This window comes from Myxine glutinosa, chromosome 9, assembly GCF_964187855.1.
Source record: "Myxine glutinosa chromosome 9, kmMyxGlut1.1, whole genome shotgun sequence".
NCBI classification, from domain to species: domain Eukaryota; kingdom Metazoa; phylum Chordata; class Myxini; order Myxiniformes; family Myxinidae; genus Myxine; species Myxine glutinosa.
The window spans coordinates 116,233,956-116,251,911 of NC_136269.1; the positions used below are offsets into that span (position 1 = coordinate 116,233,956).

The 17,956-nt window shown below is 42.7% G+C and overlaps 2 protein-coding genes across 2 annotated transcripts in view; one reads left to right on the forward strand and one right to left on the reverse strand.

Annotated features, from left to right (window-relative positions):
- Positions 1-210: 210 nt before the first annotated feature.
- LOC144893730 (general transcription factor II-I repeat domain-containing protein 2A-like) lies at positions 211-1,710 on the forward strand. The gene is made up of 2 exons (XM_078785124.1): positions 211-751; positions 875-1,710. The coding sequence occupies exons 1-2, from the start codon at positions 211-213 to the stop codon at positions 1,708-1,710; spliced, it is 1,377 nt and encodes a 458-aa protein (XP_078641250.1).
- Positions 1,711-7,216: 5,506 nt separating this feature from the next.
- The window catches only part of KIF16B (kinesin family member 16B), a 100,957-nt gene continuing 90,217 nt past the window's right edge, over positions 7,217-17,956 (reverse strand). Inside the window, exon 26 of the mRNA XM_068128454.2 lies at positions 7,217-8,315. Coding sequence (XP_067984555.1) covers positions 8,157-8,315 — 159 coding nt within the window. The 3' untranslated portion in view covers positions 7,217-8,156. The remainder of the gene's footprint in view (positions 8,316-17,956) is intronic.

Consider the following 17,956-nt stretch of genomic DNA (forward strand, 5'->3'; position numbering starts at 1 on the left):
ATTCATTTATTTGACGTTGGCAAAATATGTTGGCGCTAACAGAATAATTGCCATCAAATTAAAACTAATTTGCGATTAATCGTAACTGCGATATGCGACCTTCCGGACAGTCAAGTGAGTTCCGGACAGTCGTAACTGCGATATGCGACCTTCCGGACAGTCAAGTGATCGCGTGATCTCATGTCATCATTTCATTCAGTATATGCAAACATGGCGACTAACAAGAAAAGAAAGGTAGATGAGGAATGTCGCGCTTTCCAAGAGAAATGGGAAAACGATTATTTATTTGTGGAAGTAAAAGGCAAGCCAGTATGCCTAGTTTGTCGGGAAGCGCTCTCGGTGATGGCCAACCTCGAGGCCAACCTCGAGCGTCATTACAGCTCGAAACATGCTAAACTGGACGAGTTGAAAGGACAAATGCGCTTGGATAAAGTTAACGTTTTTCGGCGGAGTTTTGGTGCTCAACAAGCAGTCTTCATAAGACCACAATCTGACCGAGACAACACTACGCATGCTAGTTTTGTGGTGAGTGAGCTAATCGCTAATAAGCTGATGCCGCATTCAGAAGGAGAATTTGTGAAGGAGTGCCTTGTTGCCGCTGCGGAGCTGCTCACACCGGACAAAGTAAAATTGTTCCAAAGTGTCAGTTTGTCTCGAAGAACTGTCTCAGATCGGATTACTGACATGGAACAAGATATTGAGAAAACACTGAAGGACACCGCAAGAGATTTCCAGTTTTTCTCTCTGGCCTGCGATGAGACAACGGACATAACAAACACCGCCCAACTAGCCATTTTTGTGCGGGGGATTACAGCTGAGTTTGATACGAGGGAGGAGTTGCTGTCTTTGCAAGCCATGCATGGCACCACCAAAGGTGAGGATTTGTTTGAGCAAGTTGTTTTCGCTATGAACAAATTCGAACTGCAGTTTGACAAGTTAAGTGGCCTGGCCACGGATGGAGCCCCAGCCATGGTTGGTGCGCAAAAGGGATTGACTGCATTGTTCAAAAAAGAAATGAGTCGTCTCAGTCTCGATCCAAGTGAGTTAGTTGTATGTCACTGTATCATACACCAAGAGAATCTGTGTGCACAGTCCCTGAAGCTCAACAATGTGATGACAACTATCGTTTCCACCATAAACGTCATCAAAAGCAGAGGGCTGAACAGCCGCCAGTTCAAGGAGCTACTGAGTGAACTAGAGTCAGAGTACGGAGATCTGGTTTACCACTGTGAGGTGCGGTGGCTGAGTCACGGAAATATGCTCACACGGTTTTACTCACTGAGAGAAGAAGTGAAACAGTTCATGGAGATGAAGGGGAAACCTGTCATGGAACTCAGTGATAACAAGTGGCTGTGTGATTTGGGCTTCATGGTGGACATTACCAAGTACCTGTCAGAGCTAAACATCAAGCTCCAAGGTCCCAACCAGCTTCTCAGCTCTCTGCAATCACATGTGAAATCATTTGAAGCTAAACTAAAGCTGTGGCAAGTGCAACTGGAAAGGGGAAACACTATCCACTTTCCCACTCTGCAAGAACAAAAGCCTGCTGTGACATCTGAATATGCTGCTGAGTGTGCAAAACTCCTCCAGGCATTTGGAGAGAGGTTCCAGGACATGAAAAGTAAACAAAGGGAACTGAACATATTTGCCACACCGTTTAATGTGGAACCAGCTGATGTGCCTGACAACCTACAACACGAAATCTATTGAGCTGCAAAGCAATGACGAGCTCAAAGCTAGGTACAACAACCTCCCTTTGCTCGAGTTCTACAAACTGTATGTACGTGCTGAGGATTTTCCCATTCTGAGGAGACATGCACTGAAGTTTACATCACTGTTTGGGACGACCTACAGCTGTGAGCAGTTCTTTTCAAAACTGACTCTTGCAAAGACTCGGTTCCGCTCAAGACTGACTGACCCAAACCTGCAAAACCAGCTGCGAGTAGCATCATCATCACTACCACCTGACACCAAACACCTCGCCAAAGAGAAACAGTTCCAGCCATCGCATTAGGTGAGTCCGATATATGTATTCAATAATTTAGCATGGCCCTCGAAGGATGTTCTAAAAATCGAAATGGCCCTTGACAGGAAAAAGGTTCCCCACCCCTGCTTTAGACAAATATTTATCAAAGCCTTCAGTTTAATACCTCAAATTTTCCATTCCTTCCCTCCCTGATCCTTAGATGTAGGGATGGGTTCTTTTTTTAGGATCATGTTGCAATTGTTGTATAGAGCATTATTTTCCCAAACAGTGTGGACATTAAACTACACCATTACCTCTGACATCCCATAATTAACCTGAGCTTGCCTTATAATCCCATAAAACTCTTTGTTGCTTAAACATCCAACTGAAAATTCTCATTTAATAGCAATTCTATTAATCCCTACCATAATTGAAATAAACAATGTCACAACGTCAACAAAGATATGCAACATCTTGGTTGGTCAACGTCTTTACACTCATTTTGCTTGGCTGTCTGTACTGTTGTTTCATCGTAACCTCTAGCTATGAAATAACACTTTTTACAGTTAGACCCATCAAAATTTTCCAATAATCGTCAATTATTCATCTTCATCCATTTTTCAACAAAACTTGATGTGGAAAAAACATGGAGATTTCATCAGTACTATATTCTTTAAAAAAAACAATTTTTGTTTACGTTCTGTGCTTTATTAGTGACACAGAAAGATTAATATTATAACGTCCCATTAGATACGAGTGAAATCATGTGATCCCCATTTCTTATTTCTTTCAACTTCCATTTGTCCAAGATTCCTATATGACTCTCCGAAAGTAAGTGTAGCCATGAAGTCTTGGAGGCGTAAAAACCCGACTTTGAAACCCTAAATCAACAAGCACCCAACAACCACTCCGCCATATTTTGCCTCATTATGTCCGTAAGTCTTCAGATATATTTCCTCTAGGTAACTACTGTCACACCAACACCGAAAATATAATTTCATCTCATAGCAATTTTATATTAAAATAAATAGTATGTCATTTCTCTTGAAGCAATCCAGCCATAAACATTATTTGGAAGTCTTTTGCTGTCAGAACACAATTTCTCTGCTGTCAAAGGCCAAAGCCCGGCCTCGGTGACTCCTCAGCCAATTGTCACTTTTTCTTGACAAAAACAAACATCTTCTATATTTATCCCATTAAAATCCCATTACAATCCCATATCTTGTCACCCTTTGCATTGTTGAAAGCAATTAATTCCATAACTCAATCTTACTTCACATCCTTACATCCTTACACCCACTTTTGTCCACAAATATTTTAGAAGTGAAACAAAATTTGTCTGTACTTTGTCTCATAGAATCCACAGTACCAGCATCGCAACCTCCCATCTGTCTATACCTTGTCACAACTCCAATTCATTCTTCAAGTCACAACCCAGAGTTATTTGAGAACTATACCCAGAGTTCTATACTATACCCAGTTTCAGAGAGTAAACAATTATATACTTTTTCATTATTTTACCATTTAACTTGTTCAAAGAACGTTCATTTCGCAAAATCGAACCAACCACAACCTTCGCCATTAATATCTATTGTAAGCGTGCCGAATCAATAAGTATCAATTTTTTCTATGAGCCTCGACCAGAGGGTGGTTGTTACTCACAAACACTCGTCGCTAGCTGTTCCATTGTCTGTTGATTTTCATTCTGCTGCCGATTTCAATTGAGCCAGCAGAGTGGAATTTGGAATTTTTTATTTCTCTGAGCTCATGAAAGTGGTGACATTGGGTGGTTTGCCATTGCCTTTCCACAAAAGCACTTAATTATTGTCTTTCATTAAGCGTGAAGCATGTCACAAAGCTTAGTGATGGACATAGACAAAATTTGGAAGACAGATTTTGGTGCTCAACAAAGATAATCGGAACATGGGTTTAGCCCATCATTTTGACAGCATTCCAATTCATTATATATACTTTCACCTTTCAATAAAAATATATGTACCAACCAAATCTGTTTTCCTGAGCCTGGACCTGCATATGTACCAAATATATATATATATACCAACCAAATCTGTTTTCTTGAGCCTGGACCTGCATACAAGCCACCTGTTCCTTCAAGGCACATAAAACAAGCAGGAATTTACACGAACAACATCGTATATCTCGCATTTCAAAAATTATGTATGCAATTTTTTAGCCTGTTCGTTAAATTCCCATCATTTGTCATGCAATAATCCTAGATATTTGATTTTGAACAAAAGGTCCCCATGCAAATCACACAGAAAAGCTGGCATCTTTAACATTGATCATGAATTGGGACATTTCTGAGTCGTCACTCAGAATGTCTGCCAGATCAAAAATACTCGGCCATTTCTGTTAGTGATGTCACCTTTTTGCATCCTTTTGTCATAAATAAATTCATTCATATGAAGGTCAGCTTCAACCCCCATCCGAGTGAATGTTAGTTGTCAGCCTGTCTGTAAAACAACAAAAGAATTTTACATTCACACCCAAGGTACACGCAGCCTAATTTTAACAGGTGCACCTGTCTACCTGAGCAAAAGTCATGCACACCTGCAAACACAATATTTTCACCCATATCTCTGACACACCATACCATTTCAAAGCACACTCTGCCACACACCAAAACTCACTCTTGATACTTCAAGACATGCACACAATCGTTTGAGCTCATGACAAAATACAGGGCACTCTTGATACTTAAAGACATGCACACAACAACGAACAAGTGTTCACCACCGCTTAAGTGAGTGAAGACAGTTGGAACCACCGCTTACAAAATGCGGACACCCGTGCAACATCACCACTCTTTCTGCAGAAGAGTGCGTGACTGTTCAGAACCACCGCTACAAAATGCGGACATCCGTGTTTTATCTTGTCAAATCTAGTGGCCAAACCCACATTGAGAAAAACACTCCTGGGGTATTTCACGCGATCAACCGTCTGGTATACCCACGAACCATATAACCAACCAAATAACCAATTAAACTAAACCAACCAACAACCAATTAAACAATAACACACCACACTGCAAATTTATGCAAGAACAGACAGACAGATGAGGCAAATAGTTAACACAATACACCACCCTATGACCATAATACCATAATACTCGGGAATCAAATCTGTAATCAGTTCGTTAAAATGCGTTACCCAGCGACAAGGGGAAGCGGAGAGTACAGCTTTGTGCTCAAATCTTTATTTCCCCAGGTCATCCTAGATTAGCAAGAGGTCACGGTCGCCATCTTGTCGGGGATATTTTCCCTACAGTAGTATGTATGTAATATATGAACCAAGAAATTCAATGTCCATCAACTTGTCAGAAGAGTCACAAATTTAATTCCCGAGGAGGACAACACTTTCTGTCTTCAAAAATACACACCAAGAAAACAATTACCCTTATTAAACCAAGAAGAGCAAGATACAATTCACAAAAACACACAAGGAAGATTTACAACAAATCTCGGATCAAAGTCCAGAGTGAAAATCCTGGTACAGTAGGGATGCGCAAGGAAATATCATACCAAACACCAACATGCACAGTATACAGTAACATACAGAATCAACCAGCCAAGTGAAGTATCCTGGCTCTTTAGTCATTCGTTCTGATTTTTTATACAGTTTCAAGTGGGAGGAGCAAGAGGAGGGGGAAGGAGTGAAGAGAGGGGAGGAGAGCAATAGGATTGGTTGGGCAAAGTTTGGGTGGGAGGGAGTAGGTGTCGAGGATGAGGTTGCCTCCTGCTGAGAGTAGGTTTGCATCCCAAATTATTTCTGCTTTTCCATCGTCTCCTGCAAACACCTGGAGCCCTGTCTCTCTAATCCCTTCAAAAACATCTGAAGGTCATTCTCAGTGAAGTGGTTACTCATTTTTGACACGACAAGAACTAAAGATCACTTACTTTATTTCAAAGCACATTTTTAAACAATATTAGCCTTAGTCACAACCAAATAATTACAGCGCCTCCATAATTAAAACTATACCAAATGATTTACCATTCTGTGGGTTTATCTGTAATTCATTTATTATTTGATGCAAGGGTGATTATACAATGTTGCAAATTAACACACTAGTAACATGAGTTTTAATAAGTCATGTTAAGACTTGCAATTAAATAAGAAAGTCCTTATTTAATAAATAGGTATTTACTTCACAATTTGCCGTACTAAAACCCATCTAAAAACTCAGAAGTTCAATTTGTTGCAGACGGATCGTTCTTGTTGAGAGATTTTCCTGAGAACGCTGGCAATTAAAGAAAAGCGTGCGCTGACTGTCTGTCTCGGCAACGGTCAGCGCAGGCAGGATTATTTCAGCGCTGAGGGGATTATTTTCTTCCATTGTTTTAACTGCAATAATTACCAAGTATCTTGCATTCACTTATCAATACAATGTTTACCTTCGACCTCGTACTAAGTCGATTATTCACTAGTTTCATAAACACAAAGGGATTTGTAAAGCAATTCAGTGGATGCTAATTACTCCAGGCAGCTGGTCAGACATGGTGTTTATCAGCTACTAGTTTTGCCATTATTTAATTTATTTACTAAGAAGACAATATCTTTTCTCCAACTTACTTCCAACATCACATTATTTTCCAACAAAACATCCCATCTGTATTACATATTCCCTTCAGTTGGAAAAATGATTTTGCCATGGCAATATGCGATCTGCCATTGCCCTATACTAAGAGTTTTACCTTTTCTCGAGCAACTGTTCCTGGGCAGAGTGTCGGAGATAACGTGCCAAACATAGGGAGATCGCAAAGTTTTGCATGGAAACCATTTTAAAAAACCGCAGACTAGGAATAAGGGTTGAGGCTCATAAAAGTTGCTTGCTTCATAAATTTACACTTCCACACCCCCTTACAAAGCCAGTCACCGATTGGGCATCCTCCTTCATACAAAGTTCTTCCTTGGCACACCTGAACTCCTATCCATCGACAAGGCCTTCATCGATAGTTTGATGGAGTACTACTCTCCCCTCTCGGCTACCTCACCTGCCTCATGCATTACTCAGCTTGACTCCATGGAAATCAAGTCCTTCAATACCAATGGAAGCTGAGTCTATCACTTTGCCGTTGAAGACAGGTTGGTATCTATATTCTACTGCCTATTTCTGGTCTTGCACAATCCCTCACATCCACCACCATTACTGTTTACATTTAAAATAAAATTGCAGTATTTAAAGATGAAATAAGCCAGTAATTACAAACCCTAAAACGAAGGAAAAAAAAGCAAGATCAAAGCAGGTTTATTAAAAGAAAAGACAATATTGAAACATGCAACCGAAACAAAAATCCATGAATGCAGAAGATCTGATGCTTTTGCACAACGATGTAACAGTCTTTGTATTATTGAGTCTTTTCTCAATGCATTTGCTTATCTCCGATAACAAGGTGAGGTTACTTGGCTCATTTCAAACCAAAAGCAAGCCAATAGACCGTCTCACAAACATTTTGAGTGCTGGGCACCATTTATCTATTAATTTATTATTTTAAAACATTTGGATGGTAGGGGGCAGAAGGAGAAAATGTCCCACAAACCATAGCAGCCCTTGCATAATTCTCAACTCGCAATATAATATAAACTGTAAACATTTACACTGTGATACAAAATTGCCCGTGTTTAACGATACTGTGCAATCCCTGTTCAGTTATGAAAAAAGAGCAGCAACAATAAAATTATTTTAAAAAACAAAAAACATGTAGAACATCTTCACAACTTTCATCCAAAAATACAGTTAGCGTTTTCTTAAGAAACTTTGCCAAAACCATAAAGTCATGCAAAAAGGTATTTTACAAAAGGTCACATTTCACACTAAGGTCTTTCAAAACACACACACACACATAAACATTGCTCCACTGATGAGCAACAAATAAATTCCAAAAGACAAATAGTCTCCTCCTCGCTACAACATGGAGAATACAAAGCACATTTGGTGAATGAGGAAAAACTACTCCGGAATAAAATTAAGTTTGAATAATACAAAGCACTCATTCAAGATAATGTCCGTGTTCGGATGAGAAAAGTGAAAGGAATGTTTTGGAAGAGCTCTTGCATTTCAATCCGATACAGTGGAACTGTATTGCATGAAAGTTATTGCACAAATTAGCCACGTGTGCTTTTCAAGGCACCAGACTTCGCACAGTGCTACGGCCTCAACACAAGCCGGCTTCTAGCCTGTGCCATGACTACTCGAGTCGAACACGCCCTTTCGGAAGAAGGAAACTGTCTCGCAAACTGTGTGCTTGCAGAGATCGAGTCCCACGTTTTTGAGGTTCAGAGGTGAAGCTGGAATATTCAGCATCAGCTTTACAAAGTTCTGCAAGTATGCCTGCAAAAGTGTAGAGACAAATATTCCAATTATAGGATTTCTAGACATTATTACAGAGAACAAAGAAGACAGGTTGGCAAAAAAGGAAAATATAATCCCTGGAAATATTCATATAAATAAGTTTTAGGTGAGCATGCCCAGGCTTCAGGATCTGAATACTTGAGGAGTGACCATTATTAATGATCTTGTAGGATTTTGATGATTACTCAGTGTAGTTTCCCTCGTCAGACCGCACCTTTTTCACATAGGCTACAGCATTTTTCCATATCTCCTGGGTGCACACAACAACAAGTACATTATCCACCCACCTGTGCTTACAGTACCTTCAGTGGGAAGTTATCAATGCCAGTTATTTTCAGAAAAGCTTCCCTCCAAGCTGAAGAATCAACAAATAACCAGTGCAGAGAAGGCTTAACATCAGATACATGCCATTCTGAGGCTATACATCCAGCTTTGAAGGCATTGTGGACAATATGAAGTCCACACGACCCAACGCTTATCAGTTTAAAGGCATCTCCATCTGTTCCAAAGACTCCAATAAGCTCATGGAGTTTTATGTACTAGGGCATGCCCGTACTATATCTATATCTAAAATTATATCCCCCCCTCTATTTACATGAAATGGTTTGGTCCATGAAATGTTTTGGTCCATTCGCAACGCCAAAGCGAACGGCGAACGCTTTACATGAAATGGTTTGGTCCATGAAATGTTTTGGTCCATTCGCAACGCCAAAGCGAACGGCGAACGGCTTGCGAGTACAGTGACAATCCCCCCGGGGTTTTAATTAGTTTTAAAACATCGTTTAACGCCAACATAGCGCCAACATAGTTTGCCGACGGGAAATAAATGAATACGCTCTCAAATGTGCCATCCGAGGCAGAGTGTGTTCGCCACGTTCGGCACACGCGATAGCTCGCTGCTCTCTGATTGGTTGAATCGTTTTTTGGACATAGCTCGGTAAGTAATTGTCCGATTAATATGAAACCTTGAAAAGGCACATCCTCGGGTCCCCAGCAATATACCTGGCAAGTTTAAAGTATATCGGACCCGTGGTTGTCGAGAAACAGCGGTCACAGACAAACAAACAAACAAACACACAGAGATTACTGGAATTATAGATAGATACGTTGGACCTTCCATGGATAACTGAAGAATCTTTGTCTTGTCAATCTCATTAACCTGGAGAGTGTCAGCGAATTTTGACAGCATGTCTGCAGCTGTTGAATGCCCTACAAACTTTGATGCAAGACAGCGAGAGATCACCAGCACGCTGCTCTTTGACCAAAAGCGCAAGTGTATGTCTACCTGCTTGGATTGAGTTGCTATATGAATGGACTCGTCATAACATAAGTACATAACCGTCAGTACTTTTCACAGAGTCCAACAACACCTGATGAAAATATGGTGCAATCCCAAAACAAGCCATGTAGGATCATTTCTTTGCTCCGCATGTGAACTTGTTTGCAATCCTGCTATCAGGAAACATCTGGTTGAATAAGTCTGCCAAACCTTCACAGCTTTTGTAGCTGCAATGTGCACTGATAACTTTCAATGCCCATAACACCTCTGCATTTTTTTTTTTTTTTTTTTTTTTGGATACTGAATCGAGGCTCGTGAAAGAGCTAACATTTACTTCACAAACAAATCGACCAGACAAACAAAATACACAAAAAGAGGGAGCGGAAGACAAGATAGGGAGAAATGGGGAAGCACACAAACACAACATCTGAGAGCAGGGAGATGTGTGGAAGGGAGAGGGCCCGGGGGGAGGAGGCATGGGAAGGGGGGGGGGGGAGGGAGAAGTATAAAGCACAAGGACACCAAGGACTTCCAGGACAGAAGTTGGTATTTCAAAAAGTGGAATTGGGGTGAAATTAGCAGGGGTAGAAAGGATCAAGGTTTTGGATGGGGGAAGATAAGAGATGGTGGTGAACAGCTGTTTTAAAGACTTGGAGGGTGGAGTGGGATTGAAGAGAGTGAGGGAGTTTGTTCCAGAGGCGGGAGAAAAGAGGAATGAAGGAGTGAAGGTGAGCAGAGAGTCTTGATTTTGGCAGTTTAACCAAAAGAGGGTTGCAGGCAGATCTTGTGCGACCTGTAAGAATATTTGCGGGACAGAGCCCAGAGAGAGCTGGGGAGGCAAGGCCAGAGAGGAGTCGGTAGAAGACGGAAAGACCACCAACCTGCCTGCGGTGAGTGAGTGAGAGGCCCTTGGAGTTAGCTTCATCGCGGGAGATTCCAATGATTCTGAATGCTTTGGTTTCAACAGCGCGAAGGCGAGCTAGGTGTGAGGCAGGAGCACCAGCCCAGAGGGGAGAGCAGTATTCCATTGAGCTGCGGATGAAAGCCTTGTATGTGGTGAGGAGCTCAGGTGTGCCAAGGAAGGACTTCGCACGACGGAGGATGCCCAGTCGGCCACTGGCTTTGGAGGCCAGATTTGAAATGTGGTTTTTCCAGGAAAGATCATGGCAGATAGTGAGACCCAAAAGCTTGAGTGACAGAACTTCTTGGAGAGGATTATTCAGAAAGTGGATGGGAGGGTTGTCCAGTCGGTCTTTTCGGAGAGACATCGTAAGAGTGTGAGATTTGTCAGGATTGAAAGACATGTTCCACTTGTTTGCCCAGTCTGTGATTTTGTCAAGGTCTGCAGAGAGTGAGGAGGCTGCAGACTGCCGATCTGAGGGATGAAGAATGGAGCGACAGAGAGTAGAGTCGTCAGCAAAGAGATAGAGAGGATTTTCAAGAGAGTCAGAGAGATCATTGATGAAGACCAGAAAAAGCACAGGGCCCAGAACACTGCCTTGGGGAACTCCAGCCTGAACAGGAAGAGGAGATGAGAGAAACCCATTCAGGGCCACACGTTGACTATGACTAGAGAGGAAGTCCACCAGCCATGCGTGGAGATTTCCATGGATACCAAAAGAGGAGAGTTTGGTGAGCAGAGCGGGGTGCCAGACCGTATCGAAGGCACGTGATATGTCAAGGGAGACTGCTCTAATTTCCTGTTTGGCATTGAGGACCTCCATCCATCGTTGAGAAAGCAGAAGCAGCATGCCCAGAGTGGAGTGTCCAGGTCTGAAACCAAATTGATGATCAGAGATCAAGCCATTGGAGAAGAGGAAAGATTTCATATCTGAAGCAATGATGGATTCCATGACTTTGCTGATAATTGGGAGAAGGCTGATTGGTCTGTAGTTGCTGGGATCTGTTTTTGCACCTTTTTTGTGCAAAGCGGTGATGTTGGCAGATTTCAAAGCAGATGGAAGATGACCTTGAGCAAAAGAGAGGGTGAAGAGAACAGAGAGAGGGAGTGAAAGAGCGGAAGAACATGATTTTAGGACCCGTGGGCTGATGCCGTCAGGTCCAGTTGCAGAATCAGAGTCGAGGGTTGACAGAAACTTTTCCACCTTGTCAGGAGGAAAGGACACAGAGTCCAGGAGCAGCTGGGTACGACTGGGTACGGTGGGTACAGAGAGGGATGGGTTTGGGACACAAGATTTAGAGGCAAACACAGAGTTGAGGCATTCAGCTTTTTCACGTGCAGAGTCAGCCGTGTGGCCATTTAAGGTGAGGGAGGGGATGGAGGGGGAACAAACACCAGAAACAGATTTTACCAGACGCCACCAGGATTTGGAAGAGGGAGACAGATAAGAGAGTTCGGTCCTGAGGACGGAGAGATATTGTTTCCTGGCTCTCCTGAGGGCGGACACACACTTGTTTCGGGCTTTGTGAAAGGAAATGAGATTTCCTTCCGTTGGATTTGCTTTCCAGGAGACGAAAGCAAGTTGTTTCTGGGCAATAGCCTCACCACAAGATTCCGTGTACCATGGACGGGAGGAAGGGTATGACAACTGAAGTCGAGAAGGGATAAATCTGTGCATGAGAGAGAGCAATTTACTTTGGAAGAATTCCCGGAAATGAGTTGATGTCAGAGGCAGTAGAGATGGGAGACCAGTCCAGATGATTGATGGCTGCTTGAAGACCGTGCCAGTTGGCCTGAGTGAAATGCCAGACCCGTCGACGCTGAGGAGGCTCTCTGAAAATGGTCAGAGAGATGTCCACTTTAACAAGCACATGATCAGAAGAGCCGATTGGAGCAGAAGAAGAGCAGCAGACATTTTCAGGGACGTTAGTCATAACCAAGTCCAGAAGAGAAGATTCTCCGTTGACTGAGATCCGGGTTGGGAAATTGACAGATTGTGTCAGTCCCAGTGAGTCACAGAAGTCCTTTGCTGAAGAGCCATGGCTGGTGAGAGAGGTACCCACCCCCAGCCAACTGGCATGGTGACAGTTGAAATCACCACATATGAGGAAGAGAGAGTTGGGATGGGTAGATAGAAGTTGGTCCATATTATCAGACAGCGAGATGTAGATGGTGTCATCACTGTTTGGTGGACGGTACAACACGCATATGAACAAAAGGTGGGAGCGAAGGGGAAGCCGTAGCCAAAGGTATTCCTGGGGGTGAGGTGGAGAGAGGGCAGTGCAGGGCGAGTGAGGAAGAGAGTTTTTTATAAAGATAGCAACCCCACCTCCAGGACGAGGCTCAGGTCTATCATACCGGAGGAGGGAGTAACCTGGGAGAGATACCAAGGAATCAGAGACATCATGAAGGAGGAAGGTTTCTGTTTAGCAGATCACGTCTGGTTTGTCAGAAGCAACCTGTATGGAGAGATCAGTTAAGTTTGAGCGAAGGCCCCGGATGTTTGAGGTCCATACTGTTAAGGAAGAGGAAGGGGGAGCATCGGATACAGAACAGGGGGGGGGAGCGGTAGGGCAGGATGTGGAAGAGGAGGAAGAGGTAGGGAGAGCTGTTGCAGGTGTATCAGAGATTACAGAATAGCTTGGAGAAAGGGAAGAATGGGGCGGACAAAAGGTTTGATGGTGTTTGGGTGAGGCGCAGTGAGGTGTTATTTGAGGAGGGGGAAGAGTGAGGCAGAAGGTTGAGGAAGATGAAGGTGAAAGTTGGAAGGGGGAAGAAGCGGGGAGGACGCTTTGAGGAGGAGGGGTGAGAGGGGAGTCTAGGAGGGGAGGAGTGAGGGAGAGTCTCGGAGGGGAGGGGTTTGGGGGGAGTTTAGGAGGGAAGGGGCAGGGGGGGAGATTTGAAAGGGATGGGTGTTTGGGAAGATTTGGGGGTGAGGTGCAAGGGGGAAGATTTGACAGAGATGGGTGATGGGGAAGATTTTGAGGGGAGGGGTGTGATTGGATTTTGAAAAGTGTACGATTTATGGGAAACAAACATTTATTGCAAAATGAGTTTCTTGAGACATTCGAGTCAAAAATACGTTTGAGGACGCTGAAGGATGGGTGGAGTTCTGGAGAGTTTAGGGAATGAATGAAAGATGCACTGTAAGAGATGGAATTTTTTTTTTGAATGAATAGAATTGGTGAGCAAGTCGAAAGCATCCTTTTATAGAAGAAGTAGAAAAAAGTGTTATAGAATATGACATAATAATAAAGTTCTTCAGGGGACAGATGAAACATGTATTAACAACTTGATCATGTGATCTCGAACAACGTGGTCGAAGAACGAAAGAACAAATAACGAAGAACGAAAGAGCAAAAGAACGAAGAACGAAAGAATGTCTCATTCGATATTTTAAAAAACTGGATCATTGGCATTATTGGCTGTGACTGGATCATAGTTGTAACCGGACCCCCTGCCACTCCTGAATGCCCAAAGAAATCTGGCATAGTCCTGTTGTTTTTGTTGCTGCAGGTTTCTGTAAAAATAGAAAATTTCAAATAAGTCGAATCATTTTATTATTCAAATCAAATAAGTAATTCGCAATTAAATCTTAATTCAAATGGTGATGAGATATTTTAAAATATGAATTAAAATACATACTTGAAACTAGAACGGCACTCGGTGGATAACATACTTCTGTCAGACTGAACAGTTTATGTTTTGTATCCCACTGTTCGGCCGGATCTGGATTCAGACCTGAACCAAAACGTAATTGGCTTTTTTCCCCCTTTTCTTTTTGTATACAAGATCGAGGCTCGTTTAAGAGCTAGCACATCAAACACATATTAGCACATAAAACACAAAACACATAAATGGACACGTAAAACAATAAAGGGAGGGGGATACAAGATGAGGAGAGAGATTGGATGATACTTAAACTGCGAACAATGTTGGCAATATACAGGGAATGTGACTTGTTGGTTTTGGGGGAAACATGTGGGTTAAAATAATTGGCTAAGTTTAAAAGATAGAGATTTTTTACAGAACTCTTATGATTATTTATATGAATAATGGACTATTCCATGGCTAGAGAAAATGGTTGATTTTAATAAAAAGGAGAGAAGAAAAATACAGATCTTGGCAACAGACTTTGTAAAATAATGAATATTTGATGAGAAGAGTTATAATGTGTTAAAAATAGTTAATTAATTCATACTGCTGGAACCAGTGTGTTTGAAAATAGCTGTGTGATGATATTGAGGAAAATAATTGGAGGATGTAATATTGTCATGTAATCGTTGCAGTTATTGATATTTACTTACTTAGTTATTTAGTTACTTAGTTATTGATATTTAGTTACTGATAAGGCTGATATTTGGGAGAATTGACCTTGCAACTCGAGGAGATTGTGTCCCAGGGCCTGTTTGGGGAATATGAAATGGACATACACTTTATGGATGGAATGGCACTGGAATTTTGTAAAGCCTTAACAAAAGATGCAAAAGGTTTACACACACAGGTTAAAGAAGCAATGCCCGAACCAGCTACAGAGCAGCGCCAATCTTGACCAACCAGGTGACTGGGTAGTGGTGGTGGTGAATTGGAAACGGAGCACCGCACTACAACCCAAGTGGCTCGCACCTCACTAGGTATCCAAAGTAAAGTTTTTGTTTTTCAGCAATAGAGATCCCCAGAGGCACAACATGGTGCACACCACCAGCACACAGATGTTGCTGCTAGCCATGATAGAGCTACTGAAACAGGATGTATGGCCAGCAATGGGGGAATTAACTTGGGTTTCATGAATAAAGATCAAAGTGGGATAGATTTGGGAAGGTCCACCTGCACTCACAATGTTGTAAATGTCCCTCAAGAGAACCCAAGCCTGATACAGATTGAGGCCAAGTGTCACCCAGAACAAAGAGGATGGGTTGGATTGGGGGAAAGCTTTAGTCACCACACGTCATCTCACAGGGATAGGCATCTTTGACCATTTCAGTGTATTTTTAGGTTACTGAAAAATTATTTGGGGTATTCAGGGTGTTTTGGGTATTCAGGGCCCTTTTGGATACTCAGGGTCTTTTGGATCTTCATGGTATTTTGTGTCTGCAGGGTCTTTTGGTCTTTAAGGGTATTTTGGTGCATTCAGGGGTCTTGGTAGTCTTCAGGGGTCTTGGGGGGAATTAAAGGGTCATCAAAGATCTGAGGGGTTTCAGCAGTTTAATTAAGAGGGTAAAAACAGAGGGCGTGAGATGTCTTTCAAATCATTTAGTTTCTCCACATGAAATCATGTTTGTCTGCGGGGGACAAGGCTTCCCCATACCTGCCAGACGATTGGAAGGGGACATGCTATTTGGGTTCAGTGATACTGGAAGTCCTTTTAGTAGATAGCCTCAAGAGCCCTCAGAGAAGGGTCCGCAGGGCAATGTGGGACAGGGACGGACATACGACACTTTATGGACATGGATGGGAAAAAGCAATGGGATTCTTCTTCCCGGGAGCGGGCACAGTAATGAATAGCTATAGGATAAACAAAATTGCCTTAGCCCTGGAAAAAGTTGCTAATGATACCTGACAGGCCCATAGAGAATTGTTAGACACTATGGTAGAAATGAGGACTATGGTGATGCAAAACCGAGTGGCACTTGACATCTTATTGGCAGAAAGGGGAGGGGTATGTGGGGTAATTGAAGGAAAGTGTTGCACATGGATACCAGACTCTACAGAGGGGGTATAATCAGCTATTAAGAGACTGAAAGAGACGGGCGATGGACTGGTGAGGAACTAGTGAGGAAAAGGACCTTCCGGGAAGATTTGGGCATTACAAATTGGTTTTCAGGATGGTTCAGCAGGTTTGGGTACACTATATTGTCTTGGGTTCTGTGGGGTCTCACCAAAATAGTGGGACTAGTGCTTGCTGTGTTTATAATGAAGCATATTCTTCAGATGTGCTTGGAGAGATTATTTTCTAGCTCTTCAGCGCAAATGGCCCAACTGGAGATGGACAAGAGTGAGTACGGGGACGGGGAACTGGATGATGCACCCGTCACTCTGGATTACGAGGAATCCACATTCATGGACGATCCCGACACTAGGGGTGTTTCTCTCTTATCTTTTGATTTTCACGCCTTGTATGCCAAACAAGAGTGAATATTGCAAGAAATTAATGATCTCATGTTCTCCCCAGAGGAACAACACATTCAAGATCTCATGAAAATGGAGCTCCATTAACTGGAAGATCAGCAAGGATTGCGGTTGTGGGAGGCAGAGGGAGCCGGTCCTGCGAGGGAGGTGGCAGGCCCTCCAACAGGGCACATCTTCGTCGAACCAGCCATTCTCATTGCGGCTTGAAGAGTTAATGAATTTCATTAAACAGTGTTGTTCTTAGATATTAAAGATTAATTAATATCTGAACAAGAGAAGGGACTGTCAGAGTCTGTATGGTGAACTATAAAATTACACCAGACCGATATAAAAACGTATATATAGTATATCCACTTGTTGAATTATAATTCCCAGTGCAAAACATTTTTGTGCCTGCACGCGAAGTGACTCCCTGAAAGCAAACGTGCGGGCCCAATTGTTTAAAGCTTAATTTTCCCTTGAAAGTAGCCAGGACACATACCTGGTCCAAGTTAATGACTTGTTTAAATGATGCTTTCTCTTTCTCTCTCACCTCTATCTTCCTTGCATATCAGACAAGGAATTCCCTCACTCCCTTTAAAGGCAGATGGACCTTGTTGTTTTTCTCTTTTTATCATTTTAATGACTTGAAACTTTCTTTAACCTCCGAGTGAACTAGAGTACCTGGTGGAATGCTATGGCGCATATGACTGGGGCTGTGGTTCAGTGGAGATCTGTTATCTCTTGCCTGCTTACTTAAAGAGCAGTGCGCTGGGACTGAGTTGAGTTTGTAACTGGTTTCATTCGTGCCTGTTGGAATTCCCACATGTGCTTGTACTCTACTCATTAGACCAGTGTTTATTCTCAGTGCGGTGTCTTGATCGCTCGACGGAGCAGCAGACATCGCATCCCAACCACTAAACAAGGTAGCACTTCGCACGACGGAGGATGCCCAGTCGGCGACTCCCAGGAAAGATCATGGCAGATAGTGAGACCCAAAAGCTTGAGTGACAGAACTTCTTGGAGAGGATTGTTGAGAAAGTAGATGGGAGGGTTTTCCAGACGGTCTTTTCGAAGAGACATAGTGAGAGTGTGAGATTTGTCAGGATTGAAAGACATGTTCCGCTTGTTTGACCAGTTTGTGATTTTGTACAGGTCTGCAGAGAGTGAAGAGGCTGCTGCCTGCCAATCTGAGGGTTGAGATATTGAGCGGCAGAGAGTGGAGTCATCAGCAAAGAGACAGAGGATTTTCCAGAGAGTCGGAAAGATCATTGATGAATACCAATAAAAAGTACAAGGCCCAGAAAACTGCCTTGAGGAACTCCAGGCTGA